The 27,906-nt window shown below is 52.5% G+C and overlaps 1 protein-coding gene across 1 annotated transcript in view; it reads left to right on the forward strand.

Annotated features, from left to right (window-relative positions):
* Nucleotides 1-27,906, forward strand: part of LOC122386364 — a 48,280-nt gene that overhangs the window by 17,741 nt on the left and 2,633 nt on the right. Inside the window, exons 3-7 of the mRNA XM_043375516.1 lie at nucleotides 16,193-16,369; nucleotides 23,884-24,099; nucleotides 25,021-25,245; nucleotides 27,237-27,401; nucleotides 27,636-27,827. Coding sequence (XP_043231451.1) covers nucleotides 16,193-16,369; nucleotides 23,884-24,099; nucleotides 25,021-25,245; nucleotides 27,237-27,401; nucleotides 27,636-27,827 — 975 coding nt within the window. The remainder of the gene's footprint in view (nucleotides 1-16,192; nucleotides 16,370-23,883; nucleotides 24,100-25,020; nucleotides 25,246-27,236; nucleotides 27,402-27,635; nucleotides 27,828-27,906) is intronic.

Below are 27,906 nucleotides of genomic sequence, written 5' to 3' on the forward strand. Positions count from 1 at the left end.
TGTGAACGCCTATAGCGGTCAGACTCGCTACGCATGTGTGCGACGGTGGCTGTAAATCGTTTAAAGCGTCGTAAAAACCCTGCTGGGAGTAAACCTGCTCGCGGGTACTTGCATACCGGACAGGAAAGTATAGCCTGCGAGTATCTGAGTCTGGCGTGGATAACGCGTCACTAAGTTACGTCGCCGATTCATGCCAGATCATGGACGAAAATAGCAGCTGTGTTCCCAGCCAATGTGCTTGCAAAACATGATCCACCGCGTAACTTATCTAAATTAGGCAACTGATTGGCCCAACTCGATGGAAGACCAGAACCGGTATGATAAATCTATCTGCATCCATAACACGCGCACCTGGAATTTCATTCGTTCTTTTGTCTTCCACGCTATCTCTGATCTTGATTGCTTTGATTTTATCTTAGTTGTGGAAGTTCGTGGTAATCACAGGAGTGTTAATGAGGGTTTGCTAAGACCCGCAATCATTGAGCAAGTCAAGCCACGGAAAACGTCATGAGGCAATATGTCATCAGTCAGCCGCCTGCGGTCTTCTGTTAGTGACTTTTCATTCAGCGTAGATTCTTTGCCGTATTCTCTCATGCGGATCGACTCGAATCACTAAATCAGTGCCGCTCAAACACCCGACTGGAGCTAGCGGCTCGGCGGCGCCGTATCGTCACTAACCGCTGAGCCTCGGGTCGGGCCCGACGATGACGCACAACTCGGAGACCACTCCTGCGGAACGGTGTGCGATCGTCTCACTCACGGGGCTGAATCCACCGCGCCGCGCCGTACCGTAGAGAGTGGGGCCCCATCTCTCTGAGAGTGGGGCCGCGCGCCGCGCCGGCAGGACCAGGATGCAATGGGGAGAAATCGGGAGCAGGCCCGCGAGCTGCACTGACGGGACACGCTTCAGTGACCCCGGTCATCAGCTCTCTGGGGTCACCGCGCGGCGCCGTGCCGAGGCTCTGTCACCCGCTAGAGTCGGCCCCGCTGGGTTACGGGGGGGGGGGGGGGGGTGCTGACCGCAAACCGTGGGACCCGGTCGGACTGAACGAAATCGTGAGTGCACCCAATTGGGTTACTGTCTGCAGCCACGATGAATGTCGTTTAAACATTGCGGCTTCCGAACCATGGCCATTCATAAAGGCATTGCACAATGCGATCCTTGCGGTATGTCTCTTTAACTGTTTTGCTTTCGTGCCTCGTATACTCGTATGATAAACTACCTGCCGTCTATCGTGTGGCCTTCACCTATTTGTTTGATAACGGAGAAGCCAATAATTCACGTAAGGGGATTGGACAGTGGACACTCACGACAGCCGAACTGTGGCTGGTTTTCCCAAGCGTCGGACGTTTCGAGACGGTCATTTTGGTACCGTAAACCGGGGTGAGTTGATATGGATTTTGAGGTTATTCTATATTTCTTTAAAAGCCACATTCATTTACGGAATTCTTTTTGTGCCAGTTTCATGGCACATGCCTTGGGGAGGCAATCAGCAAAGATGAATAAAAAATGTATATATTAAGCCCCTTTTTTAAAACGCCAAAGTTCATATCAACTCACCACCCCCCAGGGGGTGAGTTGATATGATTTTGGATTTTTCAAAATTTCTCGGCTAAAGAAGCTCAGAGGTGAGTTGATAAAATGCCAGTGTTTAAAAAAAGGATGAGAGAACACATCCTGAAAGAAACCATTAGAAAAATGATAGTAGTTTGGCAGCAGACCTCACATTCATAAAAACGCAATCATGTCCAACACAGCGCTATCAAAATGGCTTGATTTTAGCAGCATCATTTTTTCGCTTTATGATACTTAGTTTTACTTAGAACATTCTGAACTTGGCTAGTCACGTGTCCTCAAGCCAACGGTATCAAAACTGGCAATATATTTTGGAATTACAAGTGTATTTTCTTGTAATTAAAACACATTGTCAGTTGCGGGTCAAGGTTGATATGCCTCTCACAGAAATAATGGATTGAAATGAAAGAACACATATACTTCTGAGCTTTTGTGGACTGGTAGTCAACAAAATATTTATGAAGTGAAGTGAAGCGAATCTAATTTGGACTGTATTCTATCAGGTGAAATATGCGACATAAAACAAAATTCGGCATCAAAAGCCAAAATTAACCCTCGCACTTATAGGCGGGCGAACGGACCACTTCGGCTTTTCGCACATAACTCGCGCAAAAAGCGGCCGATCGCGACGAAACTTTCAGTGCCTCTCGAGTTTATCAATTTTACACATGTTCTAAAGATTTCATGACCCTGACTCAAATGGTTTTTGACTTGTGACCTGATTCTCGAGACCATGCTTGGCCGGAATCGCGATTTGGCGTAGTCCGCTCACATTATCCGCGCATTTCCAGTCTTTTTGTGATTGTAACGTCCAAACATGTAAATGATGTTGGTCCCATGCAGTATTGTGGGTGTCAACTGTCAAGGTCACCTGAAGGTCAGGTCAGGTCATTGACATTTGGTGACCTCGGCTCACTTTTGGAGTTTTACATGTTTCTAGGGTAGTTTTTTTCGGGCCGACGTCGAATTTAACATGCATTTGATCATTTACGAAGTAGTTTTAGTGCCTTCGTAACATGTTACGACACCGTCAGTGGTAGTTGACACTTGACACTCCCTATGGATAGCCGGCAGGACACCTACTGGTTGACCTGACCTGACCTGACCTGACCTGGCCTAAATGTACGAAGACACATGTGATCAAAACAAACATGACATTCGTGATCAGCAACAGCCAAAAAATAATAACCTCGCTTTACGAACTTCAAATAACCCCTTATTTTCCCGACTTCTGGGTAATTGACCTGGCCTGGAAGGTTAACCAATGACCTAGGACCTTAAAGTTGGTTATCATCGGCTTCCTCGCGTCTCGGGCAACACGCTCGTTTTTTCCTCGAAGCTCTAGCTCCACCAGGGGCCAAACGACGATGGGATTCCAACGGACCCCCCCCCCCCCCCTATACGTTAAACGCTGGCAAAACACGAATAGGGGCGAGGGCTAAAACACCAGTCAATTTCTTTATATTGTTTGTTCCATTTCATTTTGTCACTCATTCTCGGTTGACAACTGCCAAGCAGGAAAACTAATCAGTTTCACGAGATCAGAATTCCCGCGCTGTTAGCCATACAGAAACGACAGTTCTGTCATTTTCGAAACCACGAATAATTATAACATTTTTTTTTAATCTGTATGTATATAGGTGTTCTATAGTGTTCCTTTGTAGCTTGTAGGGAGTCATCTTGAGACTTGACAGGGAGTTGTGCAGGTGCTGTGCCTTTTGCATGTTAGGTATGTCCACAGAAAAAAAAACTTTGGGGTCACTGATTTTTGTCGGACCTTCGTCCCCGTCTTGAGTTGAGAATTGAGATGTTAGTTTCAAACGTTTCGGAGTTACTCTCCGGCCGTCGTCACTCGTCAGGTGTTCTTTGACCCTCAGAAGGACCTGGATGTTGGTGGCGTTGCACCGTACGCGTCCAACCGTTCGAAAGCTCCTGTAGTCAGCGGGAATCGAACTCGGGTTTCCCCGGTGATGGTCCACGGTTCTAACCACTCCACTATCGAGGCAGATTTGATTATGGCCGGAGAAGTTACTTGCTGAAACGTTGTGAAACTAACATCTCAACTCATAAGACGGGGACGAAAGTCCGACAACTAACATCAGTGATACTAACAGGCCTCGTCTCAAGCATTCAGAAAAAAAAACTAAAGCTTTTGGGGGTTGATGGAATGATGTGGGGAGAGAAAAGGAGAAGAGTTGGTCTAATTGACTTTGTCTTACTTGCAGACCCATATTTCATGCTAATTTGCATGCATACCAGCCTGGTATCAGCTTTTATCATGCATATCAACTCACCACTTGATGGCATATCAACTCACCACCTGTCACTTTTCTTAAAATTATAAAAAAGCGTTGTTATAGGTGAAACCCAAAACTACCTGGGATCAACAGTAAATTGATGGTAGTTGCTTTCCCAGTGCATGTTGTTCCATGAATATCCACGGTCTTTGTTGTAGGGTGGGGACTTTTCCTTAGTTTCAAAATCAGAAGAAAAAAAGGACTTTGAAAAAAGTAATGTGTTAAGAAGGCACTGCACCACATGCATGCCTTTCTCAGCTATACCTATGCATCACTTATTGGTTGCTTCACTTCACAGAAAAATAAAACTAAAAATTGGTTTACAAATGGATGAGCAGCACACATTTTAACATTTTTCGAGCAATTTATATCAACTCACCACCCCATATTAACTCACCCCGGTTTACGGTACGCATTTTACCGCACGTTTGTGGCCAGCTGTCTTCTTCAGAGTACAGGAGCCGCGTAAATTAGGCTCACGTCAATGGTAACATTTCAAGAAGATATGTGCTATAGCATACAGCCCTTACATAACCACTAACCAGTCATTCGAACTGCAGCAGCAGTCAGCAACACCAAATGGCCTTCTAATAATCAGACCATCAAAAGTGCGTGCTGTGTCTTTAGGTTTGTTATGCTTCCGAATACTTGTCATCCAGTTGTTTTACCTGACCTTCATGTCGATCGATTGTGCTGTACCAGTCGAGCGTTTCAGTCCGTTCCTGAAGGCGTCGTGGCGTGGCGTTGCTGTTGTGAACGCCTATCTCCCTGCCCGACCGCCACCTCTATCCCACTCTATGGGGAGATTGCACCACCCCCACCGTGACCTCCGGCGGCCTCTGGGTCTGACCCGACCTGACCTGACCCGACCCAGTGTCAGCCGCGGTCAATGGTGCCCAGAGCCGCCGCCCGCCGTTCGCACGGCCCGGCTGTCAGTTGTCGGCCGGTTTTTACATTGATCCATCGTCCGGCGTGTCAGGTGATTAGTGAGCGGAGTGGGCGAGGGGATTAGCTAACGACGCGCCCCGCGGCGGCCCGGTTCGTGACGAGCTGCAGATCGATCGGTGCCGTCGTTAGCATCGAGAGTGATGTGAAACGATTAGACGAATGTGGCGCAGATATGTGTCACGCTTGTTTTCTTTTGAATTTAGTTGGACAACAAGACCAGAAAGAGAATTGGATAGTGTTGACGTCATACTGCTATTTGTATTGCTTCACCGTAAATGGAGATACAACCAAATAATTTTTAAAAAAAGTGTTGACATGCGATTGAAATGTCTAAGCAATGTCGCTCGCCCACCCGTAAGATCAGCATAGCTTGGCAATGGGCATGAACCAGTCACAGCGGAAGTTAGATGTAGGTACCGTCTCTTTCCCGACCCGTCTCCCCGCATTTCCTGGTGTCCTCCATTTCGTCATGTTCCGGCCATCGTTTTTGCGGCAGACGGTACCGTTCCGTCGTTTCGCGGAGGACACGGGGCATGACCGGGACCGCTAGGGAGGTCTCGGGACTCGGTCCCTCCCCCTCGCCTCTCGCACTGGTCGCGGTCGTAGGTGCCGCGCCCGGCCGGCCGCCCGTGACCAACGGTCATCCCGACAGCAGAGTCGTGGGTCGTGAGTCGGGAGTCGGGACTGCCGGCGGTGTCAGCAGTGTCCCCGGCGGGCATCGGACCCTGGGTGGCCCTCATTGCGTACTGTTAGCCACCCTGAAGACACCTCTCTTGCTGCTAAGAATCTGCCGAGCCAAGACAAAGGCAGTGGGTGGTGACTGTGAAAAAGTGCTCAAAGCTGCGCCCTCGGACTTGTGTTTGGGAAAAGCTGACAGTTTGGATAAATACTGATGCGGCAAATGTCGTTTCCTATGACCTATCAGCTGCTGTGCCTATTAAAAAGCCAATGCCAGACATATTGTATCATGGTCTGTCTTGTGTCGGGGTGGTCTGTTGCCGGACATCTGTCGCTACCAACATGGGGTGAGCCCTGGACCACCGACACTGTGACCATGGCAGTCTGCCGACACAGTGCTTGTGACTCTGACGGTCTTTCTCAGCGGAGCCCTGAATAAAAGACTTTTCGTTGAGAAAAAAAAATCCAACCCAAAATTTCATTCATTGCCACCCTAGGCACTAAGCGCCAATGGTCCCCTCTCGTCTGCATTAAGGTCTCTGCTGGTGTCATCGGCTTTCCAGTTAAATAAATCTTAACTGTTTTTATTCAATCGTCCAACCATCTGGCGGTGTTCATGTTTTGTCGATCCCAGAGTTCAGGCTAGCAGGCCCGGTCCCGGGTACGCCCACCGTTTGTTGTTTATCTCGGCGGACGTTTTTACTGGGCCGCTCTGTCGCTCTGTTGATGTCATCGTCTGCTCTTTGGACGTTCATATCTCATGAGCCTCCTCTCTGCCCAGTGTTCGCTGTCTGGCCCTGGTTCTAATTGGCCGACGTAACTGGTAGAGCACTTCATGGGCCGGATAAATCCGTTATCCACGGATAAATCCGCGGACCGGATAGGATTGGATTCTAAATTTGTTAAAAAAGAACGGATATGGGCGGGCCGGATTTGGGAATTGAAGGTTGAATCCGGATCAAAACGGATCAAAATTTTAACATTCAACATTGAAGTTAAAAATTAACCTAATGTGTTAAGCGGCAGCAGAGGTTTGATTAAAGTAATAGGCATCATTTTATGACACTCACTTTTCACAAGACTTGTCTTCAAGTGGATAATGTATGCAATGTATGCATGGTTTTTGGAAACATGATGGTCTATGAGATGTATGGCTGTCTGGTCCCTTAGATTGAATTTGTTAGTCCAGTTTTGGGTGAAACCAGTTATTGGTGAAACGGATTATTACGGATATTTTTTTTTTGGAAGTTTGGCTGCAATACGGGCCATGGGTGGGCCGGATTCTGATATTCAAAGAAAGGCGGATAATGGGCGGATCTGGATATGACTTGCCGGATATGGGCCGGGCCGGATCCTAAAAAGCCTATCCGTGAAGTGCTCTAGTAACTGGCCCTGTTACGTCCGCTTGCTGATTAGTGGCCGAAAAGGATGGCATTGCAAATCTTATTTCAGCTGAACGGGACTATGCTGACAATTTCGCATGTGAGCTCGTTCCGCGATGGTTGATTGTTCGGTCCACCATTGCCGAGATAATATCCAATGCGGGAGTGACACGCACAGACATCCGAGCACGTTCAGCAGCGGGTTTACGCGCGTGTGAAGGAGAACTGGTCAGCTCCACTGAAGCGGCGTGTTTACATCCTGCGGTAACGGAGAACTTGTCAGATGCAGCGGACAGGCGATCTGAAACGGCTGGTGGGAGCGCGATCGCTAAAATTGGACCCGGAATGGGCTGTCGGAGAACACTGCTGTGCAGCTCACTGCGAAACTTCCAAACAAGAGGATATTTTCAGTAATGGCATTAGGCCGTATAAGGATAATAAAGAGGCACCGTGACAAGCTGTGAGCATGTCGTTCTTACAGCTTAAGAACGGCGCCCTTCTGAATGTTGATGAAGCCTCTTGAATATCAACAGATAACACTCCCATGCTAGTGACAAATGATGTGTCCTTTTAGTTAGTGACGCAGCTCTTACTGATGTCGGCAGCCTGCAGCGCCATATTAGTGATAGCGAAGACCCGCTCAGTCAGGGTGGCGCCGCTTGTCCAAAAATGGCGTCCCTCCGAAAACCCAAAATATTTCTCAAAGCACTGCAGTCTGCAACCTCACTTTTCTACGACCTCTCCACGTCTGGTCATTACAAAATGTATTGGTTTCAGTCTTCAGGGGATTTCAGGCTTCCCAATACAGATCAGGCAAACTCGTGAGACTGCGCAGACTCCTCTCTGCTGCGTCTGTCACCAGGCTGTTGGTCTGTGCGGCCGGCCGACAAACAGACAGCACCCTCTCCGAGCGTGACCGGGTTTTCAGCCGGTCACCGCCAGCCCTACTGAGACCTGCAGTGAGAGACGGACTGGATAAACACGGGTGCCAGAAGTCGGGAGGAATGTTTACCGCAGTCGTCTGCCGGGCTCAGGCTCTCGGCTGACGGGCCTGCGGACTGTATCGGCCACCTTCTCACGTTGCACGCAGGTCCGGGTGGTCGGAGGATAACAACAGGCGGCTTATAATACCGCGCTGCGCTGTTTACCTTTTAGGAGTCGCATGTTTCTATCAGAAGTTGAAGGTAGGTATGCGGCGATACTCGTCTGCATGCATCGGCTCCACATAATCATCTGCAGGGTCTTGCTGTTTCCCTCGTGTGCTTAACATTATCTGTGATGTTATCGTTTTTACTGATGCTGTTTTACGGTTGGGGTACTGATGAAATAATTGAAATTCGAGGAAAGGTGCATCAAGTTTTCTGGCGAAAGCTCGAACTGCAACACATCCTTTCTGCCCGAGGTCCTATAGTCGATACGCTGGCTTCGTCCCATCCTGCCCATGCCCAGTGCCCACCCACCCCTGACCTAAAGCGGGCGTCTCGGTGGGGCGCAGTCGCCGTGGCCGCTCGTTATGCCTGTGGCCCGGTATTATCGGGTGCTGGGTGTGACTCTGGCCTGGTGTCGGCGGGTACTGGGTGTGACTATGACCCGGTTTCGGGGGTGCTGGGTGTGACTATGACCCGGTGTCGGCCTCTCCCCGACCGGTCAGACTCCGGTCAGGCAGCGGTAGCTGTCAGCGGCCGACCGACACCCCCGCTGCGGCGCCGTCCGAGGCTCGAGAGGTGCGCCGCTGCGCCCGGATCCGGCGCGTTTCCGGCGCTGTTCCGACACTCGGTGACCTGTGGGTGCAGCGAGATCGACCCGGGGGCCGGGTAGGTAAGTACCTTTGGGGTGTCTTACAGGGCCGTCTCGAGTCCAGCGAACCGGCACCAACCCCGGCAAGGCGACGCGGCCTTCCGGCCTCCTGGACCAGTCGACCCCGATGCATCACGCTCTGAAACCTTGTCAATGTGTCTCTCATCATGCCCATAGACAGATTTGAGCAGTACCTTATTTAAATGACACCTGACCATGTCTGGGATATGAACATCAATCGGTTCATGCTGAGTACATTCAGAGCCCGACATGTCAAATGCTCGGCATATCTAAGCGCGTACTCAAAACTCATTGGTTCGATTCGAACAATAGCGAACTGGAATAGAAATGATTTGGTATATGCCGAAACAGGTCACACCCGTCAAGCCTTGTATTTCCGAAACACGCCGGATGTGCCTGTACTCTGCCCTCTTGAATGGGTGATTAAACGATCGTGAGTGGCGGAACGCCCCGCTGCATAGCACTTCATTGAAAAACATGAAGCTGCTCAGCTGTTTGCGAAATGATACGGCGTGCACTAACCACAATGTTTCGCGCCTTAGTTGGAGCATTATACAAATGATGCCATGGGTGTCGCTCGTTGGGCATAATCTCAGTTTCCTGTGCTGTTTTTGCTAATCAGCGACTTCTGAGAATACTTTTACATCATGTATGATCAGATTTTCAGTTGCCTAATTGGTTTGCGTAACTTGCATAACTATCACCGGGATGAGATACGCCGTTTTATCGAAGGTGCGTGGGTGGGCACACAGCTAAACCATATATGCAGATGTAGCGTGACCTTTGCCTCGGCCTTTTTTGCATTGTATACTTAATCAATTAATCAACACTCACTTTCATTATTGTAGTCCATGCTCATTGCGTTCCTCCTTGCTCGCAGCCTGGCATGTTTCCCGAATCGAGTACAGAGCTGCCTGGGCGGAAGAAGTATAAATTTGTCCCTCGCCTTCTCCCTTAACTTCCCCCAATGACAGTGGATGTAGGTACTGAATTAAGAACGCACCAGTCCAGGTAGCCTCTGAATGCATCCCCTAGAAGCCTGCGCGCCGTCTGTATATAAATTCGCTTATCTATCACATCTCCGTGATGATGTAGCCGTCTTCGTTTACCCGACTGTCGTCTGGGTCAGATAGCGAGCGGGAGCGGGTCTCCTCTGGCCCGGCGAAACGCTGATCGGTTGAGGGTCTCCAGTGATCTGGCATGGCTCTGGTAAGGTGTCTGCCGGCTCCGGCCCACGTCACACGTGGCACAAGATGTGCGCAAGGTGGAGACTGGAGAGGGCCGGTCAGTGATGCGATAATCATGGTGATGCCTCTCAGGACGCATGGGACTGATGTTATATGAAAAAAAAAATATAGTATCTTGGTTTGTAGAGCGCAGAAGGTAAGGTGGCTGGATTGTTCATTTCTCGATTCTGATCTGCATCGATTGCGTTTGAACTTACTGACAGCAATGCGATCAATCATGGAAATCATACCGACGCGATGTTCCTCTCGCTCGTGTGTCAGCGGAGCGTATCCCGTTTGAACGGCCGATCCGCCTGTGCGACGCCGCCGCAGCTGGTGTCGGCTGCCTCCTCCCTCTCTCCTCTCCCCTCCCCCTCCTTCCGCCGGTGCGGGAGTGGGTCACGGTCAGCGGCGCCGCCGTGGACGGACCGCGGCTGATGACGCCGCCGGTCGTGGGACGCCGCCGCCGCGACAGGTGACGGCAGGCGTCATCAGACGTCACCAGATGTCACCAGATGCCATCAGACGTCTCCAGATGTCATGGGACGTCACAGAGGAGACCCAACGGTATACGGTGAAACTGACCGCCTGCGGGTGATATTGATCGTATGGCGAAATCAGCTGGCTGGCGTGTATGACGGACGGCTGGGTGTGCGGCTATGAACTTCGGAGGAGAAAATACTGCATGTCGTATGAATGGGATAGAGTTGAGTCAGGTATCGGCTAGTCGTTATGAGTTCAGGAACGTCAACTTTTTTATCGCATAGAAGCTGGTCAGCACTCAGCAGTACAATATTTAACCAGCAACTACAAAAATGATTTGCGAGAAAGAGAAAGAAGTTTTCAGCGTTTAGGCTTTACGTTTAGCTTATATATTTGTTCCCCTAACACACGAATGCACCAAAACACGCTAGCTAATGGGGAAGAAACATCACGGGGAAGGAAGACCGTTGTATAACGGCGAATAACATATCCTACAAGCTCATTGTGTACCAAACGGAATATGATGTTTTTGTTTATGACATCAAATGTTGCGCCTTTTACGGTGAAGTTTTTTGCTTTGGATGGTAAATGGCACAATATTTGACGTGTTACTTGTCATATTTCGCATCACTAATTGATCCAGACAAAAGGTTTTCCGTGAAAGTTAATACGGTAGTTCCATGCTTTGTATGAACATCCAATATTTAATCGGATTCTAAGTGGCATCTTCCTCGCAAACAAATCAACTTTCCGTCTGCGCGCTAATCAGTACCACAGCATTCTCGAGACATTGAGTCGTGCTCTAAATATTCTCCATGATTGTGTATCCGACAATGCTATCCGGGAAAATTGAACTTCAGGCGCTGCATGTCACGATTTTCGAACAGACGCCGTATAAATTGACCGGAATAATTGCTGACAAGGAAACCTGTCTGAAAAAGTGACAGTGAACACTCAGACACGCTCTTATTTGTGGGAAAGTTTGTGCGGCCCGCTGTGCGTGAGACAAACTGTGGGCGCTCTGCAGGCTCCCACTCAGCCTACAGACCACTCTGAGTATCTCAGCGGGCGGCTGGTGACCGTGGCCGCTGCAGTGCCGGTCACTGCAGGGGTCACCGCCGCCGGCACGGTCGCCGGTCGTCGTTGCGCGGCAGGGCCGGTCGCCAGCCGCCGGCGCGCTGCATGGGACGGTCATCAGCGGGACGCGGCCCAGCGCCGGCGCATTCCTGGACAGCAGCTCAGCGGTCGGCGGTCGGCGCCGCGCCGCCCCTCTCATCAGCGCCGTCTGTTTGTTGATCTGACGGCGGCGCGGCGGGGAACTGCTCCTCTCCGCCCGACCGGGGCTCCGCGTCTCGTGTCGGTCCGTGGCTCCCCTTCAGTCCCGTCGCGTCCTGTTCCGGTCAGCTGAGGACCGCACAGGATTCCATAGTAATGATCGATGTCGATATTGTGAGTTGAACGGCTCTCGTCATTTCCAAAAACAGCAATTTCGAATGTAAACCGATTGATTTGGACGTAGCGTCAAGTTGTCCCCCATCAACTCGTTTTCAGGAAGCTTTTCAATGCAATTTATTTGACTATGGCTAGGTTATCGTATAAATGTTGCTCTGTGAGCGCTTCTAATACAAAGTTTGGCCGCTAATTGTTCTGTACTTAGCGCTCTAGGTGGCACATTATGGCTGATTTACCGACAACCAAGGACATTGTACTATTGTATTTACCATTGACCAGGCCCTGACCCGTCCCCGCGGCCGGGCGCAGCACGTTGGATCTCATCCATCTCCATCTTTGCGTCGTTCTTTTGGCCGCCACGCGCGCACCGCCTATCTTCCCCGGGGACGGGGTGGATGACACAGGCCGGTACCGCCTCTGTCACTTCCTTGATGGGACCGGTCTGACCATTCGTCCAATTAACGATCATAAGAATATGGAAGCACCGTTTCAAGAGTTGATTTCAGTCGTGACCGTTCACTGCGAGTAACTTGCGTTATTTCATGAAGCCTTGAAGTTGGACTGATGGAGTCTGGATGATGGAAGGGCGTTGGAGCCGTCAAACAGCGATCTCGTGGCTGACGTACCGCGCACGACCCCCATACCCCGGAGCGGTGCGGGGCAGGCACGCTGCGTGCCGTATCGGTGTGGCACAGCGCGCGCTGCGACCGCCGTGCGCCGGCCGTGACGGTCTGACTGCGCCGAGATGAAAGTCGTGATACGGGCGGAGAATGCGTCATTGAGCCCGTGACAAATGGAAACGGGGAGACTATTTACAGACGATGGCCGTTTAACGTGTCTTGGATGGCAGTCGGCGGAGCCGTTTGAGACGAAACAGACCGAGCGACCTCGATTTGAAACTTAAATCAATGTGAAACTTTGAGTGATAGCCAGCAGTTGTCATTTCACTTGGTGTTGTATGTGCCTTTACTTTAAGTTTATCTTATTAGCTGATTTTTTGTGTATATTACGTTGCCACCATTTGGTATGAGGTCGATTGAAGAACATAGCTCTGCTGCAGTCCTCATGCAACTTCAATCAAATTGAAAAAGCATGTTGCGAAACATAGCGTATTGTCACGTTTTATCAGCTGATCCATCTCATGACGACTTACGAAAACGGTATGCATGATATTGACAAAGGAGACATGCGGGATGCATGTTCATTGTTCATGATGCTTAGCCACTGGAATTGGAGCGTGCGAACGTTGTGGTGCTTTACTACCCCATCTACGGCATTGCCATTGCCAGTTTATGGCTCCGGAAGCCGCTGGTTGTGAAACGACTTTTCGCCACACGACCTAAGGTGCATTCTCATTTGCTTCGCCACCGTCCCCCTGTAGCTGTGGGTCGGGTCGAATTTCCAGCTGACTCGGGGATGTGGCGGACCCCCTCGACCACCCCCTCCCCAGCCAGAGATGCGGGCGCGCCTCCATGGCTGTCGATCGCTGTTTACCTGACCTTGGCAGGTGACGGCGGACGAGCGACAGGACCCGCGGCGCCGCCTCAGGGCCACTGCGCCACCCGGCTCGGGACCGAGAGCCCGGGGGCACGGGGCGGGACACGGGCGCCCTCAGGGTACGGGTGACTGTTGGCTACTGACTCGAGGGCAATAACGATTTGTTCGCTTTCTAGATAAATCTGACTGTTTTAGGTAGCGTAGACTGGCTTGACAACAGCCGTGATCCTCGTTATTTTTGCATCTATCACAAGAATCATACAAAAGGTATCCGTAAACCTCATACATGGGTGGTTAAGCAATTCGTTGATTATCTTGTTTCCGTGGGTTTTGGCAGAACCCATCAATCATTTGGGATTATGGCTACTGTTAATGCAATGCATTGCTATGGAAGTAATCAAGATATGCTGTCTGACAGTAGCCACTAAGACTTCCTTACGGAGAAAGCTAGGGACTGTTATACCCATAAGTTTCCTAAGCTCATATATCGTTTTCCTCAGATATAATGGCTGGTCGAATGAGGACAGATCACGTGTTATTATGTCGGCCGAGAGCGGGCCGAAGCCAGCAGCGCTTTGGCTGACGATTTTCTTCGCCGGTCGTTTATCCAAAGTCCGACCTTGCCGGCTCTGACACAGTTGTTGTAACAGTAGCGGTCCGACCTGGCCGGTGGTGGCCGGAGGACCGCCCCGGGGCCACGCCGGCCCTGTCCTCGTCAGACAGGATAAATGGGCGTCCGCGACCGACCAATCTGCCGCGCAGCAGCTGCCACGGTCTCCTCTCGTAGCTGGCCCGCACCGTCAGGTCGTCGGTCACCATATGACGCGCTGTCGCCGCCGTCAGGTGACTCCGCTAACCCAGAACGTGGTCAACTGACACGGGACCGACCGGCGCGGCAGGGTCCACCGCCTCTGCCGCCGCGGTACGCTGCAGTTGTAGAATGAAGAGGCCGCTTTCCAGGGTGACGGCGCCGGAACTTGTCGCGCCAGATGTGGGAGACGACCACCGGGTGACGCTGCTGCAGTCAATGGCACAGAGGAGGCAATCACTGTCCGACCGGCCTCCGCTTCTCTCTGATGCCGTGACAGAGACCCACGTGTCTGAGTTGTAGCTGCTCGAGATGCTTTTCGCCTGCGTTGGAACTTTCTCGTTAGAAGAGCGCTAGACTGTAGGTATTTTCCTGGCTCTTGTGGATTGCTTATGATGGCTGAGCTGACAAGATAAACCACTTAATGTTGTGGCTGGATCCTTCCAGGGCACGTTTTGCCACGTGATTTTCATCGAGCGCTTGGCGTGCCCTGCGTCCGTTGCAGCTTGCAGGCCGAGGCTACCCCGTTTCAGCGTGGGAGACATCCGCGTTTCGTTCGCACAGCTGTCTTCCCGGTTCGCATGATGTCATTGCTCGTCCGCTCTACCTCATACTGGTGACGTCAGCCGGCCAACAGAAATAAATTTCATCCCAGAACCTAAGCTCCACCATGAAACTTTTACCCGCTTTCCATTGTGCCCCATGTGTTAGTGATCAATCAAAGCTAGGCAGCTTATTGTGATTATTTTTCCGCAGCATGGCTCTGTATCGAGACGTCTGATCACAGCTGGTCTATTTGTTTTGATTAATCGCCTGCTGTTTTCACGTTAGCAGCACATGCCTACGTCCTAATTACCGGAAGCATCATTCTTCATCGAAGATACCAAAGGTCCGGCGGGGCTCGCGCCTCAGTCGCGTCGGAAGTGATTTCTCCTGCACATATAAGCTCGATTGGTATGTGGCCTCCAACAACAGATGATTTAATTACCGATTGTCTGAGCCACGGCTCACCGTAGTCTGATGATGCGGGAGATTAATTGATGTCTGTGAGAATGATTCGTCGTCCAGTTCCGGCGAGGCTTTCTCGGCAGAGGGCGGACGGCTGTATTGTGTTGTTACTCCCTGGGGGTGATGCGTTACGCCGTGAGCCGCTTCTACATACATCTGTCGGCAGTGCGTTCACGGGCGATAGTGCCAGGTGCTCTAATTATCCGCCCCGCTCCGTCCGTGTTCTGATTGGAGTGTGAGCTGCTTCTGATTGTAATCAGTAACGCAGACGGGAAATAAATCCCACATGATCGGAGCGCCGCTTTCACGGCTGCGTTAGGGCGAGCGAACATAGGGCTGGGACAGATCGAGAGCGGAAGAAATCGAAAGTAGAGGAAGTCATTCCAGATGTGATTGTAGCGACGCTCCGGAGATTGGCTTGGCCTCGTCTGTGTGAGTGGAGAGTCGCTCGAGAGAGGGCTCTCACGCTGAGAGCGAACGCTGGAGGACTGACTCGCACCGGGCAGCAGATCCAGATCGGCCGGCCTTACTAGGAAGTCGAGCCGTCTTTCTCCCGCTCCCGCTATTCTAATCATGGACCCGGACTTGCGCCACCACCGCTGTCAGGCCGCCCTCGCCTCCCGCTGCGCCCGTCTCGGTCCTGCTGTCTGTCCGTCTGTGTTTGTGTGCCTGTCTGTCTGTATGTATGTATTTCCTATGGTAATCCCCGGTCGTTTTCCTTCTCCATGGTAGGTAAGCTGTGCGTGGGACTCCCACGGTCCCGTGACCCTGCGACTCTTGACAGTTTCCCCGTCTACATATATGACAGGGGGGAATTTATACTACCGTGACCCCTGCGACTGTGACCGTCCCCTTGCGGCAGGGTACCCGTGTTTGGACCACCGTCCCAATTCCCACGACCCTGCGACTGACCGTTCCCTCTCTGCGGCAGGGTACCTACCCGTGTTTAGTGTGTGTGTGCCCTTTACCCGTGTACCGTCTCGGAGCCCGTGTGTCTGACCGTGCCCTCTCTGCGGCAGGGTACCCGTGCGGCTCGCCGGGCAAGCCGCTGCACGGCTCCGTGTCACCCCGCGGTCAGCTGTTCTACGCCGGAGAAAATGTCACCATCACATGTCGGCCGGGCTACGTGCGGTTCGGCCAGCCCACACGGACCTGCTCCCAGGACGGCACCTGGCAGGGACTCATGCCGTTCTGCAGTGAGTACCGCTACCGCATATCACCCGACTGCATCAGTTCATGCATGAATTAGGTAATCCACGCATATTATTCATTATTAGCTTATCCATGGTCCATCCATTACTAGCTAATGTATGGCCCATTCACCCACCAGAGTGCAGTTTAAGAGTTTATCTAACCTGCAAACGTAGGTAAAAGTACAATAATATTTTCAAGGCTGACACTAAAAGAATGTTTCCCTAAATTCCTAGCGTTGCATTGCTCAGAAAAGTGGGGTTCCTTCTTATTCCTCGTAGTTTGTGTAAATGTTGGTTCATTTACGACGCTGAACGAAAAATCGTTCCAAGCCGACCACAGCACGAGCTGATGCCAGGTCCAGGGAGAAATGGTGATTGATGGGTGCCACAATCATCGCCCTGGAGCATAACAGCACAATGCACGCACCGGCTAATGCCGACTCCCGAGTCCGACAAACGAGGGACAGTCGACAAATGTTCGTTATGCTGGTGAAAAGAGAAAGAGATTCGGTGTCGACAGTAATCGAGCGAGCTAACGAAGCCACAAACACATCGGTACTGGAAACCTAAGCCGTAATGGACAATGCCCCAGGCGGCACTAAACGGCGGCCCGGACAGATTCCCTGCGTAATCGATCAGCACCTGTCGGCGCCTTTGGTAGGGCTCAGCGGCACGCTCGGGCGGCGCTCCGGAACAGGCTGCTGTAGGGGCAGTTGGCGGTGGGTGGTAAGGTGGTCCACTTTACCAACCAAATCCTAGTAACAAAACGAGTCTCATCATGGAACTTATAATGGATGCATTAGCACATCACAAAAGTAAGCAGAATATCAAACAATTTGTCCGAGAAGGTGATAAAAGTGCGCTTTATAGCAGGAGCCGATGGAGACGTGGAGGGGTGGACGACATTTTCGGTTCAGCTTTCTGCCTCCGACCGTTAATTTGACGTGTGAACTATCATCGCGCGGTCGACCCGTCCCATTTTACCGGCTCGTGTGAGTTTCTCTTGTGGTTGGCTGTACCACATTACTATCCGAGACATGCAGACTGCTAGTTGCCCTGTTAAGTTCAAGTTTTTGCCGTTCCGGTGACAAAAATGCCATTTTTTATCAAAAGATAATATACATTTTGAGACACACGCTATGATGATAGTCGTGCGAGTACCGCCGCGTCATCAGATTTTACACCGATGTAGCACGGAAGGCGTGAAGAGGTCATTACCACTCGTGATTTCGCCATCCCCGGGTGACGCTTGACATTGCGGGGCCTTTGACTCACCGGCCGACCCTGATGCGCGCTGCGGCGGCGCGCGTGCGGCGTACATGGCGCGTGGCGAACCCGGCGCGGCGCTGGGTGTGCGGCGTAATCGGCGCAGAGGCGGCCGAGTGCGGCGACCGGTGCCAATCTCCCGCTCCAGCGGCGCCTGACCGGCGGCACGCGCCGTGACGTGCAGCCAATTTGGCCAATTTCGGCTGGTAACAGGTGGACTGGGTGCCGCGTAGCAGTTTCAGCTGAAACGATCATTGTGAATTCACGAAAATAGTTTCAGACGCTGTAAAGCTAATCTCAATAAGAGTATTGCCTATAAAATAGTATCGAATTAAGTGCTTCTTCTACCGAGATCATCGACTGAAAACATACTCAAAAAGAAGCTGAACACCTGTAAAGTGTATGTATTGTTGCCTGCGCCTATGAAAGACCGATGATTTCTAATATTTGCGCCGTATTATCCGCTATTCCAATCAACCAGCGGAATGGTCGAACATTTTTTTAACGAACTTTTGGATCTGGTAGGTATGCGTTTAACAGTCGTCTCTATTATTGTTTTGGATTGATGCTTCGTAACTGAAAATTGAAATGGCATTTCCTACCATGTACTGACTTAGCAAGAACATGGCTTTATTGCGGGATAGTCACCGTGATTGCGGGGTCACGGGTTGCACATAATGCGGCAACACGTACCTTATGTCCACTTCTATGAGTATTATGTAATATGTAATATGCATGCTAAATTTGCATCATTAGGTACCTACTCAACCTACGATTAGGGTGCGATATTTATCCTACTCAAAACAAAAGCATGGCCAAAATTTACATAACAATCACTGTTAGGGTGATCTTTTTCTCATGAACCGAAAGTTTTTCAATTTATGTTGACGAAAAACTCTGATATCTTACCGTGCTGCTGCTGTCGTAGCTGATGTCACCCCAACTGCTGGCATGGCTGCAATGGCAGGAATGATGCAATGCAAACAGTGCGCGCCGCTGCAGTCTTGCACAGTCGGCGCTTACTTCCGACGTCAGCGTGGCGACCGTGCAGCGGTGCTCGCCGCCATCCACCTCGCTAAACACACGACGAACCGCCTGAGCAGTCACTGAAACCGCCACTAGGTCTGCTTACCGACCTCCAGTCAGCGTACAGTTGTCGTACAATGGACCGCTAGCTTCCGTCCAGAAGTCGACTGGTCAGGAGCTCGTCGCCTGTTTAAACGATATTACACACGGTCAGCTGATGTAACCATTCGTATTTCGTGCTGAATGCTACGCTACATCCTTGGATATGACTCCAACTAGGGCCGTGACTGAGGCTTTTGCATACTGCGAATGTGAGCTGACCGTACCCACTCAACACGCTTGCATACGTGTGATAAGCACAGGCGCTGCTTCCTCGGCTCTATAGTACCTAATATTCGTGTAATATTCTCGTGTAATGTTCAGTGGTCAATCGTATCCCAGTCTCGGAGTGATTGGCCACTCCTGTACCTAATATTCGTGTAATATTCTCGTGTAATGTTCAGTGTTCAATCGTATCCCAGTATCGGAGTCATTGGCCACTCCTGCTCCGAAATGTGGGGCGCACCGCGCTGACTGAAGCACCGTTTGCGAAACTTGCCGCCTATGAGTGGCGGTGGAGCGAGGTTCAAGGCTGCGTGGTCGGCCGGAGGCGCTCACCGCGGACCGCACTGGATTTCGACACCGTCTGCTGACCGCCAGGTCGGACCCACGGGACGGTATTTACTCCGAAATAATTGGGATGAGCTGTACACATAGAACATCAACAGAGTTGATGTTCTATGTTCTGTGCTTATTGGGATAATCCGGGGGTCCATGCTTATTGCTTGGGAGATTTGAGTTTGTTTTACCTTGTGGTAGTGAGTTTTCAGTCCAATGGCTGGATTGTCTCTCGTGAACAGGTTTTCCCCAGTTACTCAAAAAACACTCGGCAGTTTCGGTGGGAGAAGAGAAACTGCCAGGGGGTGCGGCGCCACTTATTCCCTCCTCGCGAGCGTGGCGGTTCGGAGACCTCAGCGACGCATTGCAGCATAGCTGCGTTCGAGCGCTGTCTGAGAGCACTCGGCACCAGAGACCGGCTTTCACTCGGGGACGGGCCGGGCCCCTATTTCACAGAACACTTGACACCGTGGGTGTGTCTCTCTGCGTGTCATCCGACTCCCGGCCGTGCCCGTTCGTAGACCTCAGCTCGAGCGTGCCGCGCGAGATTGCGTTATTCGCCGGCTGTCTCTGAAGCGCAGTGCCGGCTCGTGTCACCGCCTGTGACGATCGCATCGCGATGACGGCGTGATGGCTCTCGTGACGGTTTGATAACGGTCACGTGACCCGATGATGACGCTGGTGGACGACTGTGTCTGTGGGACGAGCGGTGGGTAGCCGTGGCCGACTGACCGCGGTCGATGCTCCGTCGTTAGCGCAGGTAGTGTTCACTGGCGGATCCAGGGGGGGGCCACGGGGGCCATGGCCCCCCCCAAAGGCCTAAAGTGGCCGGTTTGGCCCCCCCCCAAAACGTCCGAAAAAATGCTAAGAAAATATACCTTAATGGAGGTTTTTAGCCACTTGGTGAAGTAAAGCTTTCCACAGCATAATATGGAAGCAATATGGTAGCAGTGAGGGTCAGTCAAAAGTTGCGCGAGAGGAGTCGACCTTAAAAAAAGACTGTTGTTGGCACGTGTTTATGGCGCGGTAGCTGGTAGTTGGCGGTGTTTCGCGTGGTGTGGCATCACTGGCCGATCCAGGGGGGGGGGGGGCACGGGAGCCTGAGGTGCCCCTGACAGGTCCATGGTGCCCTTGCTAGGCCTGTGGTGCCCCTGGACCCTGGCAGGCCTGTGGTGGCTCTGGCGGGCCTAGGGTGCCCCTGCTAGGCTGCTGATGCCCCTGGGACCTGACAGGACTGCGGTGCCCCTGACAAGCCTAAAGCGCCCCCAACAGGCCCGTGATGTCCCCGACAGGCCCAAGGTGCCCCTGCGTGATGCCGTGATGCCTGCGAGGCCGGCAGGGCCCCTGACAGGACCATGGTGCCCCTGCGAGGCCGGTGGTGCCCCTGGCAGGTCTCTGGTGTCCCTGACAGACCTGGGGTGTCCCTGACAAGCCTGTGGGACCCGTCACAGGCCCGTGGTGCCCTTGCTAGGCCTGTGGTGCCCCTGGCGGGCTGGTGGTGCTCCTGCTAGGTCGGTGGTGCCCCTGCTTGGCCGGTGGTGCCCCCGGGCACCAAGGGGGGTCATGACCCATGTGGCCCCCCTTGTATCTGCCACTGATACATAATATATTGATTTGTAAAGGCGTTATGGCTTATGCAATATGCAATTGCAGGCACTTGGTATCCCTCACTTATCCCTCATTGGGGGCTCTGGCGGGCTCCTGAGGGCCCACGTCTATCTCCATTCTCCGGGAGCCCTAGACGGGCTCCTTTGGGTCCTTTCAGTCCACTACAGCATAAGAGGTCTCCACGCAAGTCCTATACATCTGAGGGCGTACCCTGACGTCTGAGGTACCCAACTGCAGCTCCAATGGTGTCTTACACTGGCGGATCCAGGGAGGGGGCATTTAGGGCCATGCCCCTTTCCCAGAGGCCTAAAGTGGCCCGTTTGCCCCTCCCCCAAACGATAATGAAACATAGTTCAATCAGTGCGTGGCCCAGGAGCCGAGTTAGACTGGGGGTGTTTTACCACCTCCCGGCCCGCAAAGGGACCCAAGAACTGACTCGAAGCGAGTTAACTGGTCGACAAAAGCAATGGTAAGTGTTCACAAAGTAATATAAAGGCATGGGTCGGGTGGACTACCATTTATATATTTTTCTTTTTAGTTAAAAAAAATTAATAGTGTCAGAGCTGTGACGAAAAATAAGTGGCCTAAATCCGATGAGAAAACAGGATTTGGGGGTACCCTAGGTTTGGCTCCGCATGAGTTGGCCCCCCCCCCCCCAAAACGCAAGCCTGGATCCGCCAGTGGTAGTGTTGGTCTGCCGTCAGGGTTGTGTTGGTGACTTTTTTATGTCTCAAGTCAGAGTTCAACGAGCGGTAATGTGGTTGGCCAGTGCATGTTCCGCCCGTTCCCAATTCTCCAGTCGCGTTTTCGTTGCTGTTCCTTGGGGTCCTGATCCTTTCGCTCCCTGTCGTCCCTGACATCCGGTGCGATCGGCTGACCTCGAGCCAGCGGCCCTGTATCCACCGGATACTGATCCTCTCCTGGGCGAGCTGTGCCGAGCTGGGAGAGCTTTCTCTGGCGTCTGCCGGCGGCGAGTCGAGCCGTACCGGTCCGAGCTCATCCCACCAGCCGCGCCCGCCTGTCTCATTCACCGGGAGTGCGGCCAAAACCTGCCACCGGGTGCCGATTCATCAGAGGTCCCGGCATTTCTGTCGGCACGCCGGAACGACGTGTGTTCGTAATTACAGAGAAAGTGGGCACACTCTATAATCTGCTCGGATGAACATGAAATGGCGTGTTATTTGAGCGCTCCCATCTATACACACGGCTTAGAGAGGCTCCATGGCAACCTCTGGCACTAACGGACAAACATGCATTGCATGACATTAACTCATTTTCTCGGTAGTGTTTTGGGTTGCCTATTGTATTAGCAGTAAGTTGACACGCATTTAAGAAGTTTTCCTATTCAATTTGACCCATGGCTCTGAAGATGATTCTGATGATCGGGCCCACACTTTGCAGCGCACTGGGCCTATGGTAATCACTGTTTTATAACATTAAATTATAGATAAACTTGCACCAATGTTTTATGTGTGATTTTAAGGCCTTGCACATTTCCTCTCAAAAGCTCACATGTACCTAACATTTTACAGCTTATTTTCTCCAGCGAGCTTCTTGTCGTTGACTGTTAGCCTAGCCGCCGTAAAAAGAGCTTTTAGCTGACACCTAATGAATATTTCACGGGCCACAATGACATCCATTTTCGGAAACGAAAGCTATGCGGCTGTCTTAGCGAATTCTGGCAGACGTCTTCACATGAAACCGTCTATTATATAGGAAGGAGTGGATTTTATCCTGATTTATGCTAACTGCGACGGTAACGTATGGAGCTCATGCGGCCCCACAATTATCTGCTAATCCATCGTCTGTTGTTTCCACACGTTACCGATGAGTTATGTTGCGGTGAATGCAGCGGCTCATATCGGTGTTTAGTGTATAACTGAGCTGCGATTTGGAGACGACTGGCCGACTCCGCCGTGGTCGAGACGGGCCGGCACAGTAGGAGGTCGGCTAGCGTGCGCCGTATGTCAACACGCCATCGATTTGGCTCCCGATTTCTGCGAAATGGAAAGCTATCGGGCCATGAGTGATTTAGACGGGATGTGGTCTTGGACCGTTCTATCGAGAACGAATCAATTTAGTCGCGAAATAGCTTGCGATAAAAACAGGAGAGCGGTTTTGTCGGCTCGGTTCCGGCGGGGCAAACCGATCGCTGGGATAAAAAGGTTGATTTTCCTGTCCCCGGGCTATGGCGAAATAGCATCTTGATCAACGGACGGAAACCTAAAAAAGAACGCAAAAACGGGACCGTATGAAAAACGCCGACATCATAATAAGTATGGTAAATATTCATATGTGTCTAAGTCATTTTTGAGCTGTGATCATACATAAGTACGAGATGGAAGGTAGCTCTTAAATTTATTACCTTTCCCAAGGCATGCAGCTTTTATTGCTTAGGAGGAGACGTGGGTAGGCAATGCTTATAAGTTTTTATTACATATTTTTCTGTCCTGTAACAGCTAGACCTCCTAGCGAGCCATTGATGCATCAGGATACGGGGCTTGGCCTGGGACCGGCGCCCCGTCCGCAGCATGGGCGTCACTTTCACTGCGCGCTACGAGGTCTGGTGCAGGAAGTGACCGCGCGTGCCGGGTGAGCCCGCTGCGGTGGGGCCTCCGACCCGGCCGCCGCTATACGAGAACGAGACCGAAAGTGAGCCGGTCGCCCGAGCCGGCTCGGCCCGGCCGGTGGAGTAGGTAGTGGTCTGGGCCACAGTGGTTAGACAGGTTGGGTGAGGGACGGCGACTGCAGCGTGCTGGCTGGCCCCGCCCAGGCTGGACGAAGGCCGTGGGACGTCCGCTGTATTACGACCCTTAGCTGTTTTCCTCCACATCAGAACAAATGCGAGTTCATGCGAGAAAAGTGAGAAGGATATGTTTCAATAAATCAAAGTACCTCTACCGCAGGTCTGCAGAGGTGGCCTTTTCCTGACCTGCCCTCGCCCTCTCGCGCTGTTCCAGGGCGTAACGTGGCCTTCCGGAGTGTGACGCAGGGCGCGACGGTGCCGCCGTCGCCGCAGGGAGCGCCGTCGCTGCCCGAGTCGCCGTCATCGCTGGCGGTGGACGGTAGCATGGAGACGTGCAGCCGGGCGCCGCGCACCGCGCCCAGCCGCTGGTGGCAGGTCCGGCTGCCCAGCCGCACACGGGTCGAGTCGGTCGGCCTCGTGGTGCCGCAAGGTGAGGGTGGTGCCGCCTCTGTTTGCCTGCCTGGCTGTCTGGCTAGCTGGCCGGGTGGATGGATGACTGGCTGACCGTTTGTCTATTCTGTCTGTCTCTATGTCCGTCTGTCTGTCTGTCTTCATATGACCGTCTGATCCGTTTCTGCGCTTATGCATAGGTACGACAAACTTCCATATTTAAGCTAGCTTGATTTTCTTTGGTAACGGTGATCCTATCTGTCCCCCTTGACCTTCTCGTTTTGCGTTCAGCAGATGTTATCCCACCGCACAAGAATACGACAATGTGAAGCGCCTGGGCGATGTTTTTCTAGCGCCATGAGTCAGCTTTTTCCATAGTCCCAGTGTTGTAACCAGCCCCGTGTAGCTTGTGGGGCACCGTGTTTGCGATGGGCGTGGGATATGGTAACGGTCATCGGTCGCAACAGCGACTGGGCGAACTTCTTCCTTCTGTTTAAACGTCTGAAACCTCTGATATTTCATCACCTGATCGTGCGCACCTCTCACTGTTGTCCTTCGCCCCCTCCTTTTGTCTGGTATGTTAGCACGCGGGATTGAGATGCGCGGCACGAGTACGACGCAAGGTCGCCGGCGCGGTAGGCAGTGGGCTAATTGGTACACAAGGTGCGGTGTGTCACGTCCTCTGCCAGTGAGCAGGGGGAGGAAAGGAGGGACTGGCGTAACACTGACTGGGCTGAGAAAGATGCGTTCATCTCGGCGACTGAAAATGGAGCATGTCTGATGATTGTGTGATAGAAACCTAGAATTGAAAGGCTCGGATGGGTGGTTGGCCCAGAGCCATACTGCAATGCCACGAATGTTTCAGTTCTGTTATGTCCGTCTAAACCAGACACTCCTGCGTGCCGTTTCGTCGTCTCCCGCACCAGCCGTTTCACCACTATCCTTTTCTGTCCTCCGGCAGCCGTGCACCTGGACCTGATGATTTTCGTCATCAGTCTGGACACACCGGACTCGCCGAAGGCCGAGTACCTGCGCTGCGCCAACTTCAGCGGCGGCCTGCCCGACTCGAAGCGGCTGTTCCGCTGCGGCGCCCAGGGCCTGGTCGGAGAGTACGTCTACATCCGCGACGAACGCCAGCACCTCGACTACTTCACACTCTGCGAGGTGGAGGTGTTCGCCTTCAGAGGTGGGTGCCAGCCGGCCCGTGAGCATCGGGCTCTGTCCTTCGCGCTATGGGTACAATTTGTAAAATAGACGAGAGGAGGTGGCAAGACAACAATGCTCACACCACCCATTTGAATGGCGTGTCGATTGGTTTACTTGATCAGCTTTGTACCATTGCAACGCTAATGAGGCTATGTATAATCAACGGTGTGAGTGACGTAACCATATTGAACACCCAATTTTCCTCACGGCTAGCCGGAATAAGGTGAAAGCTGGCCAGGCCCGCACGGAGCCCGGCGTACCTATATCACAGCCTGATGGCGATATCCGACTCGGCCTGAGCATGGCAGATAAATGATCACGATTCGTGCCGGCCCGATCGAATTGACCGCCCAATCAGAGCTATTCGGGGAGATCGGGGAGAGGCCGTGACCGTCCGTCACGGGTAACGGCCGTGACGCCGTGTTGGGTAACGTCACGAGTGCGTTACGCTGCCGGCAGCCGAGCGCTGCAAGTGTGGGTAAACAGCCATTAGACGCGTTTCATCAGCGAGCGGCGGTAGGTCACATCAGGTCGCAGTGGTCATGAAGGGTCACGGCAGGTCAGATTGGAGCGCGGGTAGTCGAAAGGGGTTCGGATTTGACTCGTGGGATCCCACCAGGCAGAGAAAACTCGGCTAATGCGCCCGGCGTTATGTTATAATACTGTTAATTGGTCTCAGCGTAAGCTATAAGTAGTGTCACCGCACCATTGCTAATCCAGCCTGCGTCTAACCTAACGTAACCTAACCTCACTGGACGGGCGGGGAGTGTGACACGGTGGCAGTGGACCGTTCCGACGACTGCCGAATTCCGTGCCGTTTCCATACTGGGCGCCTTGCGTGCTGCACCAGCTGACAGAGGCACTCGCAGTTGTAAAGCGTAGTAGCCACAAACGATCCGGTATGGAACCGCACCCAGTCACTCCAGTCATGGGCTCCCGTTAGTGTATCGTTGCAGGAAGACGTGCAGCAACCTCGTGACTGATTAACGTGCGGCTGTGGTCGTTCGGCAATGTACCCGACCTGAGCCAGATACGACTCGGGTCATGACGCGCACCACATGTTTTCGGGTATCACTCAGCTACGATTGGCTGAGATACCGGTCGGAGAACGCTATGTCTAACATCTGCGCTAAGTAGACCAGCGCCGATGATGTGGTGCATCGTCGTGCATATTATTTGTGCTAGCATTATTCAAAATCGTGAACCCGTTACGTCAAGGTAAAACTGTCTGTCTAGAATCAGTCATTGACATTTTGATGGGCATTGTATCTGGACATGGGCGCCCGATCGGCGGCTGCGCACATTCCTTCATGCACACCTAGCATACCGAACGTGCATTCGAGTACCGTTAGCCACCCCTTTACTGACCGCTACAAGGCTACTGATGACGCAAAGACCATTAAGCTCATTAGTCGACGAAAATTCCAATCGTGATCAGCACTTCTGTGACATTGGTACAAATTAACAACGCCACGTAACAACTCAGCGTAACAGCACGGCGCTCATGCCCCGTGGTGTCCCGTTGCTCACTAGTTCACCATGGCACCTCAACCACTGAAGTTTCACGCTACCGCCCCAAGTAGAAAAAAAAACCTGTTCCAGCGTCAATGGGTCACCAGAGACGACCTTCTATTAGACGATAATGTGAAGAAGATACATTTCGTGCATATTTTGTCTACTATTTGACCGTCTGATGTCCATCAAGTAGTAAGACGATCCCTTACTTCCCCCTCACTTCCTCTCTCCCCAATCTTCCACTGATCTGACCCGACCTCCTGATCTCCCACTGACCTGACCCGAACTCCCAATCACCCGTTGACCTGACCCGACCTCCCAATCTCCCACTGACCTGACCCGACCTCCCAATCTCCCACTGACCTGACCTCCCAATCTCCAACTGACCTGACCTGACCTCTCCACAGACCTGACCTCTCAGTCCCACTGACCTGACCTGAACTTCCCTTTCCACAGACCTACAAATCTGCGGCGATCCAGAGACGCCGGCGCACGGTCACGTGACCCGACCAGACGCCGACACGGCCACCTATGGGTGCGAGGCCGGCTACCGCCTGGCCGGTCACCGCCAGAGGCGCTGCATTCGCGGCGAGTGGGCCGGCCAGCAGCCCGTCTGCCGCAGTGAGTGGGGGTGAGGGGGAGGGGTGGAGGCTGAGAGTCGGATTGGGACAACTAAAAGTCAGGGCTTTCTGGCAGTGGTTTGTCTGAATTTTTTCTGTACTATGGCGAGGCATAACACACTGCATTGACAATGCCAGTAAGTTTCCTGTCATCGATACCGTCCAGGAGCTGACGCCTCAGCCTGTTGTCGCTCGCCGCGCGGCTACTGATCTCGTCCCCCCTCTGACCTTGCAGAGATATTCTGCGAGCGGCCGCCGCCGCTGGAGAACGGTTACCTGGAGCAGGCGGCCGGCAGCCAGCCGCTTCACCAGTTTAACGATACGGCCCAGTACCGGTGTCACGCCGGCTTCGTGATGCAGGGCGGGCCGGGCCTGCGCACGTGCGCCATCACCGGCCGATGGAGCGGCGCCATGCCGCGCTGTCAGCGTGAGTCGGCCGTGGTCTGACCATAGGGGCTCAATAGGAAGGGGTCGCCAGTCATGGACTGCCAGCGGTAGGGAATCGG

This window comes from Amphibalanus amphitrite, unplaced genomic scaffold, assembly GCF_019059575.1.
Source record: "Amphibalanus amphitrite isolate SeventyFive unplaced genomic scaffold, NRLGWU_Aamphi_draft 000248F_arrow, whole genome shotgun sequence".
NCBI lineage: Eukaryota > Metazoa > Arthropoda > Thecostraca > Balanomorpha > Balanidae > Amphibalanus > Amphibalanus amphitrite.